Source organism: Anolis carolinensis, chromosome 6 (genome assembly GCF_035594765.1).
Source record: "Anolis carolinensis isolate JA03-04 chromosome 6, rAnoCar3.1.pri, whole genome shotgun sequence".
Classification (NCBI taxonomy): domain Eukaryota; kingdom Metazoa; phylum Chordata; class Lepidosauria; order Squamata; family Dactyloidae; genus Anolis; species Anolis carolinensis.
This window is the reverse complement of record NC_085846.1, coordinates 26,331,471-26,349,414: the sequence shown is the minus strand read 5'-3', so window position 1 is coordinate 26,349,414 and position 17,944 is coordinate 26,331,471. Positions and strand designations below refer to the sequence as shown.

Sequence of the window (17,944 nt, the reverse complement as noted above, 5' to 3'; positions counted from 1 at the left end):
CTTATGGAGGCAGCCACTCTTGAATCATAAGCAGAGGCTGTCCTGCGTCCTGTGCAGGCTCTGCCGGTGTTCCACCAAATCGGAAATGTTTGCGCGAGCTGGGCTTTTCTCTTCCAGATTCATGCGTTGATCACAGGCCCCTTTGACACGCCTTACGAAGGGGGTTTCTTCTTGTTCCTGTTTCGCTGTCCTCCAGATTATCCCATCCATCCACCACGGGTCAAGTTGATGACAACTGGGAATAACACAGTGAGGTTTAACCCTAACTTCTACCGCAATGGGAAGGTCTGCCTCAGTATTCTAGGGTAAGGAGCTAGGGTAAATAAATATTTTAGGAGTGTGTGTGTGTTTCTTTAAAGCACGGATAGGTTAATCTAGAGCAGGCCTGCACAACCTGTGGCCCTCCAGGTATTCTGGACTTCAGCTCCCAGCATTCCTGACTATTGGACAAGCTGGCTAGGGCTTCTGGGAGTTGGAATCCCAAATATCTGGAGGGCCAAAGGTGGTGCGGGCCTAATCTAAAGCAATGTGGGAGTGGTGGCACTTATATTTTTCCCCATTATGCCCACTGTGTACAGTTAGTTCTCTCTTTCCCGGAAACTCCAGGGATGGCCAGCCAGTGGCTCAAAGAGCTGCACTGGTGTAGAGACCACCACCTTGAAAAACAAGGAACCAGACTGCCAAATTTAAGGCATCTTTTCACATAGCATGCTTCTTTTAGGCACTATATAGGCATTATGAAAAACAGGCCCAGAATCTGAAACCTAATTACTTTGGCATACGAGGCAGAAATAGTTTTCAATAACCCCTCTCTAACCCTCTTGGACATTTGGCTCAAGAATACCATAGAATTCCACTGTATGGCGTAGAAAATCCCTAAAGAGGTCATGTTTTGTTGAACCTAGATTGATATGGGAGATCATATTGTGTCACTATTGTGTGTGAAAATAAAATTCGGTTTTCTTATCCTGTAGCACTTGGACTGGTCCCGCCTGGAGTCCTGCACAGAGTATTTCTTCAGTCCTTATTTCCATACAGTCACTAATGACAGAGAACCCCTATCACAATGAACCTGGTTTCGAACAGGTAAGACAGCTGATTTTTGGATTAATGCTGCCTGTGGAATTCTCTGTCACAGCATTTTGAAATGTTGGTATAACAACTTGCTTAGAGGAGCTTGGAGCATGCTGAACTGGCAAAGCATTGAGCTCCATCCCAGAAAACTTGCTCCAAAGTTGTAACCATTTTTCTTTATTATTTATTTAGCTTAGAACTATAGAGGTGAAAGAGACCATAAGGGCCATCCAATCCAGCCCCCTGCCATACAGGAATATACAATCAAAACATTCCCGTCTATCCTCTGCTTTAAAAGTTCTCCCTAATGTTTAGAAGGAATCTCTCTCTTTTAGTTTGAATCTTACTCATAGTCTGAGGAGCAGCAAAAAACAAACTTGTTCCCTGCTCAGTATGACATCTTTTCAAATATTTTAACATAGCTGTCATGTCCCCCTAAGCTGTTTCTCATAGGGCTTAGCTTCCAGATCTTTTATTATTTTGTCTAGACATGTTCCACGTTCCCAATATACAGTAGTCTCTTTGAGTCTCTTTTTTAGATAGAAAGAGTGGGATATAAATACAAATAATAAATAATAAATTATTGAATTGTGCCCAGAATTGGGCATAGTATTCCAGGTGTGGGTTGACCAAAGCAGAATAGAGCTGGAAGTATTGCTTACCTCGATCTAGATCTGTACTCCTGTTGATGCAGACTAGAATCTCATTGGCTATTTAGCTGCTGCATCACACTGTTGGCTCATGTTCAGCTTGTGGTTTATTAAGACCCCGCACTCCTTTTCACATTTACAGCTTTTGAGCCAGATGTCACCCATCCTATGTTTATGCATTCATTTCTTCTAAGTGTAGTAGCTTACGTTTGCCTCTGTTGCTAATTCATTTTGTTACTTTTAGTCTAGCTCTCTAATCTGTTAAATGTCCTCTGTGGTCTTAGCTTATTTTGTGTCATTTGCAAATTTGATAACCATTGTCCCACATTTCTCCCTATATGGGTCCTGAGGCAACTTACCGGTTTGCTTTGCAAGGTCCCCCAAGATATTCTCACAAAGAAGCTGGTAAAATGTGGGGTAAACAGTGCTACTGTTAGTTTGATTTGGATTTGGTTAACTGTCCAAAGGGTGCTTAGCAATGATTCCTCTTCATCCTGGAGAGAAGTGACCAGTGGTGTCACAGGGTTCTGTCCTGGACAGTGTACTATTCAACATCTTTATCAATGACGGAGGGATAGCTAATACCCTGATATTCCCAGACACAGAAGGGAAGAGTGCACCCAAGTGACTAAGTTAACCGATGCTTCTTATTCTATAGCAGTCCTGCCCACTTCTTTGGTTTTCCTTTCCTAGAGTATAGTTTTGCTATAAATTATTAGTTATAAACTCCCATCTATGTCAGTGACAGACTGTTGTTCCCAACACATAGGTAATAATTCAGGAGCATTCACAGTCTTTAGTCTGATTCTGGCATTATCTACCATGAGAGTACTTTGCTCTATTTCTTCTGTTACTACTATACCGGCATGGAAGGCCTCCAGACAAATTGAAAGTTCTCTTTAGATGCATCACTTCCATGTGAGAAGAACAGAGACAGAGCAGGGGCAGAATTAAGTTCTCTCATGTGGAGGAAAGTAGAATGATTACTGCTTGAATGTCTTTGTTTTTTCTCCGTCTTTCACTTTTTTCTCTTCCCTTTGCTCTCGTTTTTTGTGTGGAATATGCTCTGATAGGCCATATAAATGGAAAAGTTTTACAAGGTGTTCTTGGTAACTGATCTCTTGCAGGAAAGGCATCCAGGAGACAGTAAGAATTACAATGAGTGCATTCGGCATGAGACCATCAGAGTTGCTGTGTGTGACATGCTGGAAGGGAAGTGTCCATGTCCAGAGCCTTTACGGTATGTGTTGGGGGCCTTGGCAACTTAAATCATGGATTTTGTACTTCTGGTGTGGGTGGGAGTGATATATCTCTTCAGAGGCTGGTTATAGCTGGCTTATTTGCAGGTTCTACTGCACTTATATGCACTCTTGTTTATAGTTATGTCATTGTATTGATAACATGCATATTGTTGTTTATATGCAGCACTTGGAGTGCTTTGTGAGCCGCCCTAAGTCTCTTTGGGGAGATGGTGGCAGGGTACAAATAAAGATATTATTATTTTATTGTATGATACAGCAAACAAGATAGATATGCTGGATTTCATATTTCACTACTACTACTATCTTTTTGGGCTGCAATTCCGAGAATCCCTCAGCCAGAACAGCCAGTGGGTCATGCTTGTTGGAGTCTAAGAATGCAGTCCAGATAAAGAAATGTTGCCTAGCTCTGTCTCAGCCATGCCTTACCCATACCCAGAAAGAAGTTCTACCAGTAGAAAACCCATCACATGACATTAACAGATTTCACTTCTTTTAGTGTCCCTGCTAACGTTTACCACTAAAAAACTTACTAGTTCTAAGTTTGATATTTCTTGAATAATGTTACCTTTTTGTAGTTCATATCTTTTGCTCAGAAAGTTTACACCAATAATACAGACAACCATATTTCAGGTGTTGTGTGGAATTCCACTTCCCAACACAAACCCCATTTTTTCATCTTCCAATCAAGCTTCAGGATGAGTTGGGCAAAGAGGCAATGAACTTTTCTGGGGCCTATGACATCCTATCACTTGATTTCTTAGTTGATAATATTTTTCCCTTTCCTTGTGGGATAGGAGGCTGAGAGATGTAGTGTATATTAAGATTTTCAAATAAATGTAAAGTTAAAATCGTAATTTTATTGTGGTTATGCCCCACAATTTTCCAGCCAGTTGCCTCTCAAAGGGGCTTAAAACAATTTATCAAAATACTACAGGTGCTTCAACATCAGGGACTTTTAGAGTATGCATGGTGGGTATTTTGGATTCCTCGCAAATGATGGAATGAGCCAAGAATCAGGCTCTGGAAAGAGAAGGAAGATGGCACAGCTAGAATTTGGGAGCTGGTTGACTACGGCAGCTAACATGCAATGCAAAATGCTCCCACATTTCAATAGCTTAAAATAATATTGAATTTAACACACACCCTCTCATGGTATGTCCAAATGAGAGAGAGACCACATTTGCACAGAACAATGATCTTGGATACTAGAGGTTGCTGATTTATCATTCTTTAGTGAGCTTGCTGGCACATTGCATCCCGTTGCTGTCATTTGTTTTTTTGAATCCAGCTGCCACACTCTGGCTTGTTTGGGAATTGATCATCCGAAATCCCATAAGGTTTCCCTTTCCCTCCTGGTTAGTTTCTTATGATTGAATCTGTGCTCATTGATGGGAGAAGCAAAGTGGAATGATTAGGCATTGTGTTTCTGCAGGCCAACTTGTGATTCTCTAAGGGTGACCTTTTCTTTTGTGCAAATGTGGCCACAGAAAACCCATCATGATAGACTAAAACAACGGTGAACCTTACTCTTTGCACACTTAAGTAGAATTTATTCCCTGTATGATTTTTTTTCTATGTAATATGTGAAAGGGAAAAAAAATGTATTGCCCTTACACCGTTTCTGTGTAGAGTGCTGGGATAGTAGGTGTAAAATGTTTCTAGCTATTGTGTTAGATAATTCTGTTAAAAAACCTGGGTGTGTCTGCTTAAAACATTTTTCACAGCCCACAGTAGGTAATTAATTACCTCATGGATGAATTTCCCACTGTATTCTTGCTGTGTGGCTTCATGCTTTGCTGATTTTGTTTGCTAGTGGCGTTATGGAGAAGTCCTTCATGGAGTATTACGATTTCTATGAGGGGGTGTGCAAAGAAAGGCTGCATCTCCAAGGACAGACAATGCAGGTAAGGTTGATGTAGTGAACTTATAGATAGATGTCATCTCTTGATGGACTGGTTTATTTCAAACACACAGAAAATAAGCTGCCATCTTTGGTTTCTCAGAAGTGGGATTCAAAGAGATGTAAATTAGTGAAAATAACTCATGCCTGGTCATTTGCAGCACCAGAAATGAGCTGAAGGTTGTGGTGAGGGACAGTGGAAGTTAGTTGAGATTCAAATCCAGCCTGACGGTTGGAGTAGAGTCAAGTCAAGTCAAGAGACCAGGGATGAACGATTTGGACTCTCTGAACTTGTGGGGAGGGTGGGGAGTTTCCATATAGCTTTTGCCTTTGTTTTAAGTTTTATCAGTTTGATCCTTCAACCTGAGATGTAATTTACTCATGACTCTTACAATTTCTGTACTAGTGGAAACAAGAACAAATAACTTCCCCTGAGGTTTTTGAAATAGTGTCTGAGGTTTAGCATTGAACCAGATGACGCTGGAAAATTAAAACTACTCAGTGTCATGCCATAGACAGAAAAGTGCCACTTGGGCCCAGCCGCCATTTTCTCACACAGTCATTCAAGAAGGCCTGGTATAATGCTAGATGCTTATTGCCTCTGTTGCTTAAATTGTGTCTCTGCTTCTGGTCTTGTCCTGGGCTTCTCAGAATAGGGGGGGGGGGGCAGCTTACCTTTGTCCTGGGCATGGCCCCATGTAAGCCGCCTCGAGTCCCCGTTGGGGAGATGGTGGTGGGGTATAAATAAAGTATTATTATTATTATTATTATTATTATTATTATTATTAGCAAGTGGAATATCACAATATAATTTAGGATGAGGAGTTTTGACTTCTCATTGGAAATCTAATTTACCACAGATGCCTCATTCAATCTAGATCTTCCTTTGCTACCCATCTTGGTTTAATTCGCATTTTTCTTTTCAGGATCCCTTTGGTGAGAAGCGAGGACACTTTGACTACCAGTCTCTTCTAGTGCGTTTGCAAGGAATCCGTCTCAAGGTGCAGGAGAAACACCAGCAGGAAAACCCAGACATAGACTCAGAGAGCAGTTCCTCTGAAACGGAGACGGACACTCAAGGCAGCATTAAGGCTTAGAGATCTCCCATCTAATTGCTTGGGAACCCAAGACCTAGGGGTGGGGATCTTCTGACTCCAGACGCTGTGGAGGATCCTGGCTAAACCTGAGAACCAGTCTGGTTCCAGAGTGGAGATAACATGGGCAGAGAAGCATCCTTTGGTCGCCTCCTTCAGTGCTCTGGTTTTTGTTCAAAAACAAAAAAAGAGGATTTGATGCTAAAACTGAATTGGATTTATCACAGGCGATATTTTGAAAATGGTCCTTTTCTCCACTGGAGAACTTACGAGCCGATGGCATACAGGCATTCTGGAAGAACCTGTGATACATGGGTTTCTGTATCTTCCTGCCTAACTTCCTCCCTCTTGATTCAAAAAGAGCATGAGATCGAGAATGACTCTCAGATTCATCATCTCGGTTCCAAAACATACTGCTTCTTCGTAGCACCTCCCTCCCGGCTTGCCCCCCAGCCATGGTAGACCCCCAGCCATCAAGTCTGTTAAAGCACTTTTTGACAGTTTATATAAACAAGTCCCCCACTACCACCACCATCACCAAATTTTTCATATTTGCTTTGTTGTAGTTTCTTAGTCAGGTTGGTATTATCTGTTTTAGAAAGACCAAAGAGGAGGAGCTTTTGCTGGAATGGCTTTATGGCAATTTAAGTTGTCAAAGCTTTATTCATTTGTTGAACTTCCCCCTGCTCTTGAATTTCATTTGGGAAAGAAGAGATCCAAAATTTAAATGTTTCAAGCTTGAGAGCAACACCTAGCAAATGTAGTCTTATTTCATGTTACAACATTCTTTTTGGTCATTCCCAGAAAAAAAGCCCTTTAAATTGCATCTAATTTGGAGGAAGGCTTAGTGTTCTAGTTCAGGAAAAGAGAGTGCTACTGAGGAGACACAATTCTGCATTACTAATAGCACTCACAGGAGAAGACAGAACATATGGATAATTGCTGTAGAAAGGAAGCCCAGCCATGCTTACTGGAAGCTTTGAGATGACATCATGCAATTTTTGGAAGAACCAGTTAAGAGTTTAGTGATGTCCAAAGCATATAAGTAACCTGGGCAGCATCAATGTGAGATTCAAGAGTAAACAGGAACCATTGAAATACTCTGTTGAAGGATGTGATCTCCTTTTGACAAAATTATCTGTTGAATGTGAAGTCTGGGATTGCGTGTGTGTGTCGCTATCAAATCTGCCATAAATCCTTTCTCTCGCCTTGCTCCACTGTGATAGAGAGATATAAGGCTGCAACTTAAAGGACGCCTTCTGAAGATTGAATTGTCTACAACCATTCTCCTGGCTGGTAATTATTATTTTTAGTTTAGTTCGTAGACAGAAAGATCCAGAAACCTTGTGAGTGTTTTTCCCCCTCCCTCGTTCTTCTAGAAACAACTTTAAATTGTTTGAAAACTGGAAGAACATTATTAACATATAGGAGAACATCCTTATCTAGAGCTGAGATGGGGAAGGTGTGAGGTCAATTGGGAGGTTTTCACTCAGCCAGTTTATTAAGACTAATGGATCTACGCAAGTAACCACCTTCCTATCTGCCTCTGCTGGCATTCAATCTTCCAGCTCTTCTTGCATCTCTCTGCAGTGGAGAGAAAGGGAAGGGCCACTGCTTCAAACCATTTTGGTAGCAAAACATTTCTGTATGTCTGCATTTGGGCTGGGACAGAATTGTTTCCCAATCCCCACCACTAAAGCCACATGAGGAGGGGGAAGAAGACTCTTAAGAGTGATGAACAGCTGATGGAATCAAACAGAAGCACTTCAGTGCAAGATTGCATTTTGATGCCTAGTGAAGAAGGCACCCACAAGGCAGTTAATTGTATCATGTTTATTTTTAATTTTATGGGGTGCAATCTAGCAGAAGTCAGATGTGATTAATACCCTCTCCACATTGAAATCAAAGGGACTTGAATGCACAGTTAATGTTTTAAGTCCCACTGAAATCAGTAGGACTTGGATAGTAGGCCTTATATTCTCTGGACTGTGCCAATTGTACAAATTTGGCTTTTCTCCCCATTCTGTAGTCCCCTGCACTAGAGGTGCTCCCAAGTCAGAGCACCGGCTCATTTTGGCGATCAGAATTCCAGGTGCATGTTGGCTGTTGAACCATTGCAAACATTTCCTTTAAACACACACACAACAAAACAAAACATGAAAATGCCTTATGTGGTTTTTTGTTTTTCACACGGCTCGCATGTGGATGTAAGAAAAAAACAAAACAAAGGAATATGGTTTTCTAGTTGCCCATAGTCATCTGTCAGCAGTTTTCTGAATGTTTCCATTTCAAAAAGTGACAATCCTAGATGACTGATCTAGACAAATGTTTAGTGACAGAATTTTAGGCCTAACAAGCTGAAAAAAATGAAACAAATGCACAAGGGTTTTCAAATAATGAAACCTTGTTTATATAAAATTGTACATAAAGGGTTTTTTGTGCAATAAAGTTTGTTTTGGCAGGATCTGAAGTTTCTTCTTTGTAGTGGCTTTCAGGTCATTCTGGTGTTGGATTCAATTCCAGAGGCGTTTCGGTGCTGCATTCCAACAATGTATTGAGCCAAGAGAAAAAAGATAGGGCCAAAAAGACTACTATAGTTCATTTTAAATACCCTGAAGACAACAGATCCCATCTCGTCTTTAAAAAGCCTTATGAAATTAATGAGGTCACTCTTAAGTGATGTACAGCTAGAAAACACCTCTTTAACTTTATCTCCGTTTAAGGTTCTTGTTACCAATAACTAAGTCTTGAGGCTTGCCAACCTTTTAGAATGAGGGAAATCTCCAAACAGTATTGTGATAGGGAAGGTTGTATGGGCCACCCAGGAGGGCATAATTTGGCCTAGGGACCTGGTGTTCGTCATCCCTGTTACTGAAGCTCATAGAAAAGTTCCAAAAAGGGAAGATGTCTTTTACGCAAATCCCTCAGCTTCTTCTCCAGCCCGGATTTAGCTATATCCCATAGCAGTGTCAGCAGAGAGCTTAAATAATATATATTTTTTAAGACTTCATAAAATTGCCTCCCTTTGAATTGTGCTTGATAGCACATTCTCTTTTGCCAGTTTCACTGTGTTCTCCTTTGGTGGGACAGGCAACATATAAGGTAAATATTTCCTACTATAATTGTAGAATTTAGAAACTGAGGCAGAATGGAAAAGAGACATCCAATAGTCCATAGGCCATCATGCTTTCATCTTTACTAAGGATTTTCCCAGAGTCGTAAGAATTTGAAACTTGTTAACAAAATGTCTTTCTCTACAGTTAGTCGAAGTCTCATATTCAGTGGCCACTTTATATAAAGACATCAAACAAAAACTCAAAAGGATTCAATACCGCTCCATTTTATGTTACTAAAATATGAAGTGCTGCTCATTTAATGCAAAATGTTTCACTTGATTCCATCATACATTGTTGTCAAGGTAAAGCTTCCTTGGCTTCTTCTGGAGTGATTTCTTGAGAATAAAGCTCTGTGAAGAGGGCAGGCAACCAGTACTGAGGTTCTGATGGAGCCTGGGTATCAAGCCAGGCCATGCCTTCTTTCAGTAGGTGATCCTGTATTTGAAGGGAAAGAAGCCTATCACAGAATGGTCTAGGACTAGGAGATGCATATGTAAAAATATCCTAGATGTTCTAACAGATACCAAATAAGTCAGCCCTGCTCCCATGAAATTTGTGTCCAAGTTGCCGAGATGAGGAAGTTACTTATTTTATTAATTCTTGTAAAAGTTCTGAATAATTAATCTTAAAGGGCTGTCAGACATTCTGCTGTGTGAATACATTGCTTATTTACTATTCATGGGCCAGAAGAGTACCATAAGAATCATACCGGAGGACCTAGAGAGCCCCACAAACATTTTTTGTAACATGGGTAAATGAAACCACAGATGTTGAATCCATAGGTTAAGGTTACACATATGTAAAATTAAGAAAAATACAATCTACTTTTGAACCACTTAACTTCAACCTGTTCATGCAGTAAATTGACTAACAGTTCGTCAAAACTAATGGATGAAAAACTTTTACAGTGATTAATGAAATGAGCAATTTCCTGGCAGCTATAGCAAATTATGCTACCACAGATGACACAAGATTGTTTTCCAGTAATTGCACCGCTATAACGTGCACAGCATGAGAAATCTACCCTTTTGGCTACAACTTCAATAATCCCCTCAACAGCATACCTACTGGGGATTCTGGGAATTGCAGGCCAAAAAGTTAACCCAACGCACTCAGTGGCGCAGCAGATTAAACCACTGAGCAGCTGAACTTGTTGACCAAAAGGTTGGCAGTTTGAATCTGGGGAGCAGGGAAAGCTCCCGCTGTTAGTTCCAGCTTCTGCCAACCTAGCAGTTCGAAAACATGCAAATGTGAGTAGATCAATAGGTACTACTTTGGCAGGAAGGTAACGGCGCTCCATGCAGTCATGCCGGCCACATGACCTTGGAGATGTCTACAGACAACACTGGCTCTTCAGCTTACAAATGGAGATGAGCATCACCCCCCAGAGTCAGACACGACTAGACTTAATGTCAGGGGAAAACCTTTACGTTTACCTATGGAATATTACCTCAACATCTAGATAGAAATGCAAACAATAGAAGTAAAAGAACAGATTTCTGGTCCATATTTGTCTCCACAAATGTGATTGGTATGTCCACAAAAATTATTCCCAATGCAATACTGGAATTCCCTTGCTGCCAAATTTGGGCTTCATGTTAGTAGGAAAAGTAGCACATATGCCTTTTTACATACCAGCACCTGCTTGGCTCGTTCTGTCTCCCACTTTAAACTGGACTTAATTTCACTGACAGTTACATATCCCTTTTTCTGAAAGGGAAAACAGAAAAAGCAGTAATTTCAGAAGCTGTTCACTTACATGCAAAGATGAGTGGAAACATTGGACCAGCGTAAGCAGACTGAAGGTTACATTGAATCAAGTCCTCTATATAAGTAAAGATTCATACTCAGAAGAGAAAGGCTTGCAGGCGGGCGAACCTACTTGCTCAACCAATTTGAAGACCCACCTATACTGATATAGACATGTCTTTGAATTCTGTTCTAAACTGAATTTGGTTCTAAACTAATGCTACATATCCTGCATTAATGTGGTTAGATCCTGAGATTCAACTGATAGTAAAAGATTTCCTGAAAATAACTAGAACAAGAAGAGGCAACTCAGTTCACGCTAGCTCATCCTCTCTTTCCATACCTACCTCAGCTAGCTGTATCACCACAGTGTGATCCATGTTCAGTTCTGCTGGCACAGACTGGATCAGGTAGGTTCCGCCGACAGGAAGGATCCCAAAGCCATTTCCTAGAACTTTCAGCTTCTTAATCGCTCGGATGAGATCATCCCTGAGAAGCCAGGGAAAGAAGAGTCAGTCTAGGCCTGAAGTTAGGAGACCTGCAAATCTCAGTTCAGTAGGCTGCGATTCTTTGGAAGCCAAAGAACAAAGCACATGATGTAAAACTGAGCTTCTTTAGTAACTTTGATGTGAAGCGCATGCATACAAACAAAAGTTTCTAGCTCTTACAGCTGTTAAAATGTATTTGGAATGAGAGATGGATCAAAACATTGTTTGGCCTGACGTACATTTCGCCCTCCCATCCCTAGTCTTATTCCATGTATACAAACTAGTTGGATTGAGAGCTGAATTTTACTGCAATACTGTCAACAAGACAGTGTCTAACAGCACACAACTGAGGGCACCAGGCTAGTTGCTTTTGAGTCCCATTTTGGTGGGAAGGTGAGACATATCAAAAACCCATCTGCCTGTTTGTAGGAAAAAATGTGTCCTCAGCCTGGCCACTGAAAGCTCTGAAACCACAGCCAAGTAGGATAGTCATATTTGAGCTGAATTGATTTTTTTTTCAAGCACCCTGAAATTATGAATTTAACCAGAGGTGACATGATCTTCCAACACAATGCTTACTGGCTGACATCCTGAGCAAATTTTCCTCTTCCTTTGAGTACTTGCTGGTGGAGCTCCTCCAGTGTTATTAGCCCTAGTTGAAAAGAAGAAAGTATGTTAATATTCAGCCAGAAACATGAGAAATCTGAATCTAACCTACTTTATTAACAAACCTAAACAGCAATCCTATATAATGGCTAGAAAGCATGTGGACCCCCAAATATTGGACTACACCTCCCATCAGCCATAGTGAACACAGCTAATGGTAAAGGATGGTGGGAGTTGTAGTCCAACAACACTGGAAAGACCAACCCCTTGCTTTCCACACTTATATATCCCATGCTGAAATCATTACATTGTGCTTTTTCTACTAGGTGTCAAAGAAACAATAAAGTGGACTGGAATAACATTCTGCAGCATTAGCCAGTACGTTGTAGCACTCCAATGTGGGTTTTTTTAAGGATTTGATTTTGTTACTCTCCAGGAACAAATAAATATTTTCTTTTAAAGTTATAATATTAACAATTGTTATCTGCTTTTTCTTTTAAAAAATTCTTTCTAAACACTGCTGAGTGTTCCTTAACCTATGTTGGAAATCCTATACACACATACCAGGGAATAAGTCTCATTAAAGGTGATGCATCATTTTGGATAAATGTGATGTTATATTAAACACAATCAATTTCAAACAGATAGAGCATTAGAACAGAAGAAATTTGCAGATACTGGCAAATGATGCCAAAAGTGGGGGAGAAACTGAAGAGTCAATGATAGATACACACATCATAAATACATATACACACACACACACACACACACACACACAATCCTGGGCAGATTTGAGTACTGGATATGATCCTCACCTCCATTTCTGTGCTTCAAAGCCAGACAGACTTCAATAATCTGGACCCCTAATTCATAATAGAAATCTCCAACCCCCAACATTTCAGACCAGAATCCTTTCCCAGCTGCAGAAAAGAAAATGAAAACAATGTAAATATATGAAAAACAATTAATTTCTTCAAAAAAAAACCCACTGGTTGTTCCAAGAGTTAATTACTTATTACAATATTGCAAAAATTTTCTTTTGTTAGACTGCAAGTGGCATTATATTTCACCATGTATTGCATGGGGATTGCAATCCAATAAACACTGCCCAACTCCATGATAAAACCTAATGTGCCAAAATCTACCAGGAATTCCCTTCTCCCTCTTTCTCTCTCCAGCAAACCCCAACTCCCCATTTCTTACAGGCCAGCGGATCAACGCCAATCGTTGCACACATGTCTTGGAACTGGACTCTGAACTGGGGATTTTTACGGATCTCTTGTTTGTGTTTACTAGCAAACTCTTCCAGGTTCGTTTTAAACATGTCCAGCTGCTTGGACATCTGTACATGAAGTCAAGAAAAACAAAGGAGAGGTGGATTAGGCTAAACCTGAAAGATTAATTGTAATATTCCTTAACAATTTTTTCAGACCAATAACATACTAGTGAGTATACAGAAGGAACATCCAAAGAAGTTTCCACGAAGAAACAATTGATCTCATCGTTCTTTTGCGTCTGCTTCCCCCCCCCCCCAAACAAAAGGTCTACACATTAAGATTAATACAGTGTCAGTACAGTACAGCAGACCCTCTACTTTTGCAAGGGTTGGGGGTTCAGGATCTTTGCAGAACTGGGAAAGCTGCAAATTTTAAAACCACTTTATGAATCCCTAGGTCATCCAGCATGTCACTATGATCTACTTCCAGCAGGGGTTTACTGGAGATCCTACAAATATCCAAAGGAGTGTTTGCCCTAGGATCATTCTATGATCAACTTACAGCAGATTTGTTTTTCCGTATCAGGAGCGACTTGAGAAACTGTAAGTCGCTTCTGGTGTAAGAGGATTGGCCATCTGCAAGAACGTTGCCCAGGTGATGCCCGGAGGTTTGATGCTTTACCATCCTGTGGGCGGCTTCTCTCATGCCCCACATAGGGAGCTAGAGCTGACAGATAGGAGCTCACCCCGCTCCTCGGATTCGAACCGCCAACCTTTCGGTGAGTAGTCCAGCCAGCACAAGGGTTTAATCCATTGCAACAGATGTTGACCAGAAAGTTGGTCTTGATACTGTGGGTCCTGGACCTTTAATGGGGTCCCCTTAATCTCAATTTTGGGGTCACAAAAACATTTTACAACAGTAAAAGGTTTCTGAACGCCACCCATTTGCATAAAGCTGTTAGCAACAATGTGCAGTGTTTACAATGGACTTCAGAAAATGCTTCGGCTGTTCTCTACAAATAGGAGAATCAGCCTTTTTTTTCAAGTCTTGCAAATGCTGATTTATTATCAACAAATGTTGATTTTTATTCCTATTTTATATACCTGGGATTATGTAAAAATGTATTAGGTGGAAAAAGGTCATGAGCGGAAAAGGTTTAAGAAGCCCTGTTCTAAAGGACCTAAAATATCCTGGAAAAACGTATTACTCAATTCTGCAAATAATCAAATCGGCAAAAGTTAAACATGCAAATGCAAAGGACTAACTGTATACTACAGGCAGTCCCTGAGTCACAAAAATCTGACTTACAAATGATTCATAGTTAAGTGCAAAGGTGAGACAACAAAGCTTATATATATGGCTGGAATTACACTTTAAAAATGTCTCTGTTCCGACTGACATACAAACAAAGCTACAGACCTATCTTGTTAGCAACTTGGGGACTGCCTGTACTTATCTCAGCATCTATAGATCAGCTCACAAGCCTTATTTAATTTTTATGAATAAGCCTTTTCTAATTATTTTCCTAACTGTTGTCTGTGATCATGACAACATCAAGGGCAATAGGTTCTAAGATTAAATGTGCATTGTATATAAAAAGCCTGGGCTAATAGAGAAAAAAAGGCTTATACAGTCACAAATTTTGCAACAATCATCCCTCCAAGTCCAAAAACAACCACTGGTATATTCCACACCTCACCTGGGCTAACTGGTCCTCAGCCAAAACCGTCCCACGTTCCTTGTATTTCGCCTACAAAGGAAAAAATATGATAATAACCCATTGTAAAATCAAAGTTCTATTTTTCTTCTGTATGTTTGGTCATCATAGGAAGCAACTGCAGGGGATTCATAGGAAGACTGTTTGACAGGCCTCTAGAACTCAGCTTTTATTACTGAGTCCAAGCTGTAGAATTCTCTGCCTCATGAAACTGAATGACAAAATGCATAATCAGTAACAAAATATTTTTAAAATATAATGATCACTCACCAAAAGTGGGAAGGCAAATAAAAAAGATTGTTAGCATTTCTAGAAAGGATATAAGAAATAATAAAAAGTGGCTTAATTTTTTTGGGTAGTGGAAGGAAAAGTTGACTGAGCAAATGCCAAAACAGAGGGCCAGAAACCAGAGCATATATATTAGTTGTCATTATTATAGAAAGGGATCTTATAACACTTTACAGACCAACTGAGACAATGAGGTTAGTAGCATATAGAACAGGCATGGGCAAAGTTTGGCCCTCCAGGGGTTTGGGACTCCAACACCCACAATTCCTAACAGCCAGGAATTGTGGGAGTTGGGAGTCCAAAACATCTGGAGGGCCAAACTTTGCCCATGCCTGATACAGTAGCACAAAATCATAGTTGGACAAAATTGCAAAACAGCCATCTCCCCAACCCCTTGCCATACAGCAGTTGTTCTCAACCTGTGGGTCCCCAGGTATTTTGACCTACAACACCCAGAAATCCCAGGCAGTTTACCAGCTGTTAGGATTTCTGGGAGTTGAAGGCCATAACATCTGGGGACCCACAGGTTGAGAACCACTGCCATGCAGGAATACACAATCAAAGCACTCCTGACAGATGGCTATCCAGCCTCTGCTTATATGTTTTGGTAGACTTAAGCGTCTGAGGAAATAGACTTAACTTGAACTGCCATGACTCATTGCTATGGGATTATGAGAGCTGTAATTTTTATATGGTCTTTAGCCTTCTCTGCCAAAGAGTGTAGTGCCTCATTAAACTATAAATCCCATAATTCCATAACAATAATAATAATCTATCTCCCCATGAGGACAGGGCAGTTTACAACAAGTTGTGGCAAACATTCAATGCTGTGCAATACTAAACAAAGAACAAACTAACCAAAACCACCCAAATCCAAAATCATACCCTACATCCACATCAAAATAATAATAAAGGCAGCACGAAACTTTAGACATTGAGCCATGCCAGTTAAAGTAGTGCTAAATTGTATTATTTGTAGCATAGATGAACCCGGAGCCGAAGAAAGCTTGTGCCACCAATTTATTTCTCCAAGTTATCTATACTAGAATGAATGTGGTTTGACACCACTTTAACTGCCATAGCTCAGTGCTATAGAATCATGGGAGTTGTAGTTTGGCGAGGCACCAGCACTCTTCAGCAGAGATGGCTAAAGATCTTGCAAAAACTGCCATGCCTCAATGATATGGGGTGACGGGAGTTGTAGTTTTGCAAAGTCTTTTAGCCTTGGGTTGCTGTTTTTCGAGCTGTACGGCCATGTTCCAGAAGCATTCTCTCCTGACATTTCACCCACATCTATGGCAGGCATCCTCAGAGGTTGTGAGGTCTGTTGGAAACTAGTCAAGTGGGGTTTATATATCTGTGGAAAGTCTAGGTTGGGAGAAAGAAATCTTGTTTGTTGCTGCAACTGATCACCCTGATTAGCACTGAATAGCTTTGCAACTTCAAAATCTGGCTGCTTCCTGCCTGGGGGAATTCGTTGTTGGGAGGTGTTAGCTGGCCCTGATTGTTTCTTGTCTGGAGTTCCCGTTTTCTCAGTGTTGTTTTTTATGTACAGTAGAGTCTCACTTATCCAACACTCGCTTATCCAACATTCTGGATTATCCAACGCATTTTTGTAGTCAATGTTTTCAATATATCGTGATATTTTGGTGCTATATTCGTAAATACCGTAATTACAACATAACATGACTGCGTATTGAACTACTTTTTCTGTCAAATTTGTTGTATAGCATGATGTTTTGGTGCTTAATTTGTAAAGTCATAACCTAATTTGATGTTTAATAGGCTTTTCCTTAATCTCTCCTTATTATCCAACATATTTGCTTATCCAATGTTCTGCTGGCCCGTTTATGTTGGATAAGCGAGACTCTACTGTACTGTCCTCCAGCTCTTGTCTGTTGGAGGCAAGTACAGTAGAGTCTCACTTATCCAACACTCACTTATCCAACGTTCTGGATTATCCAATGCATTTTTGTAGTCAATGTTTTCAATATATCGTGATATTTTGGTGCTAAATTCATAAATACAGTAATTACTACATAGCATTACTGCGTATTGAACTACTTTTTCTGCCAAATTTGTTATCTAACATGATGTTTTGGTGCTTCATTTGTAAAATCATAATCTAATTTGATGTTTAACAGGCTTTTCCTTAATGTCTCCTTATTATCCAACATATTCGCTTATCCAACATTCTGCCGGCCCGTTTATGTTGGATAAGTGAGACTCTACTGTATGTATGGTGCAATTGGCCACCTTGATTAGCATTAAATGGCCTCGCAGCTTCAACGCCTGGGGGAATGCTTTGTTAGCCTTCTCTGCTAAACACCCATGGGAGTTGCAGTTTGGTGACACACCAGCACCCTCTGGCAGGGAAAATTTGTAAAACTACGACTCCCAGGATTCCATAACATTGAGCCAGGGCAGTGGTGTCGAACTGTATTAGTTCTAAAGTGTAGCTGTACCCAAAAGACCAGGCACAGGGGGGAAAGGGGCGGCTCTCAAGGAAATACTCCCCCCCGCCTTTGAGAAATGAAGCCGTCCTTCCTCAATCTACAAAGGCTGGGAATGAAAGGAAGATACCAAGGAAAAGAGCGATATGGGGGGAGGAAGGGGGAAAGCCCACCTCTGCCAGCTTCTTTTTGGCGATGGCGCCGGCGCCCACTCCCCGGTGGTGCATCTCTGCGGTGGGAAGGGAGGCAACGCGGGGATCCTCGGACCCTCCCGTTTGCAGGGGAGGCGACAGGCTGGGGAACACGCCCCTCTTCAGACGTCATCATCCC

The 17,944-nt window shown here is 40.8% G+C and overlaps 2 protein-coding genes across 2 annotated transcripts in view; one reads left to right on the top strand and one right to left on the bottom strand.

Moving 5' to 3' along the window:
* The window catches only part of ube2z (ubiquitin conjugating enzyme E2 Z), a 19,308-nt gene extending 10,864 nt beyond the window's left edge, over positions 1-8,444 (top strand). The window contains exons 3-7 of the mRNA XM_008113501.3: positions 118-305; positions 975-1,086; positions 2,852-2,964; positions 4,800-4,890; positions 5,813-8,444. Coding sequence (XP_008111708.2) covers positions 118-305; positions 975-1,086; positions 2,852-2,964; positions 4,800-4,890; positions 5,813-5,983 — 675 coding nt within the window. The 3' untranslated portion in view covers positions 5,984-8,444. The remainder of the gene's footprint in view (positions 1-117; positions 306-974; positions 1,087-2,851; positions 2,965-4,799; positions 4,891-5,812) is intronic.
* On the bottom strand, positions 8,367-17,944 carry snf8 (SNF8 subunit of ESCRT-II). Its single transcript, XM_003222628.4, has 8 exons — positions 17,788-17,944; positions 14,856-14,906; positions 13,143-13,281; positions 12,755-12,859; positions 11,913-11,985; positions 11,193-11,334; positions 10,732-10,806; positions 8,367-9,531 (listed from the first exon to the last, which is right to left on the bottom strand). The coding sequence occupies exons 1-8, from the start codon at positions 17,839-17,841 to the stop codon at positions 9,394-9,396; spliced, it is 777 nt and encodes a 258-aa protein (XP_003222676.1). The 5' UTR covers positions 17,842-17,944; the 3' UTR covers positions 8,367-9,393.

Coding starts and splice junctions, on each gene's coding strand:
- snf8 (XM_003222628.4), bottom strand. CDS start 17,841: ATGCACCACCGGGGAGTGGGCGCCGGCGCCATCGCCAAAAAGAAGCTG. Junction 14,907..17,787: donor CCAAAAAGAAGCTGGCAGAG/GTGGGCTTTCCC, acceptor TTTCCTTTGTAG/GCGAAATACAAGGAACGTGG. Junction 9,532..10,731: donor AACGAGCCAAGCAGGTGCTG/GTATGTAAAAAG, acceptor CTTCAAATACAG/GATCACCTACTGAAAGAAGG.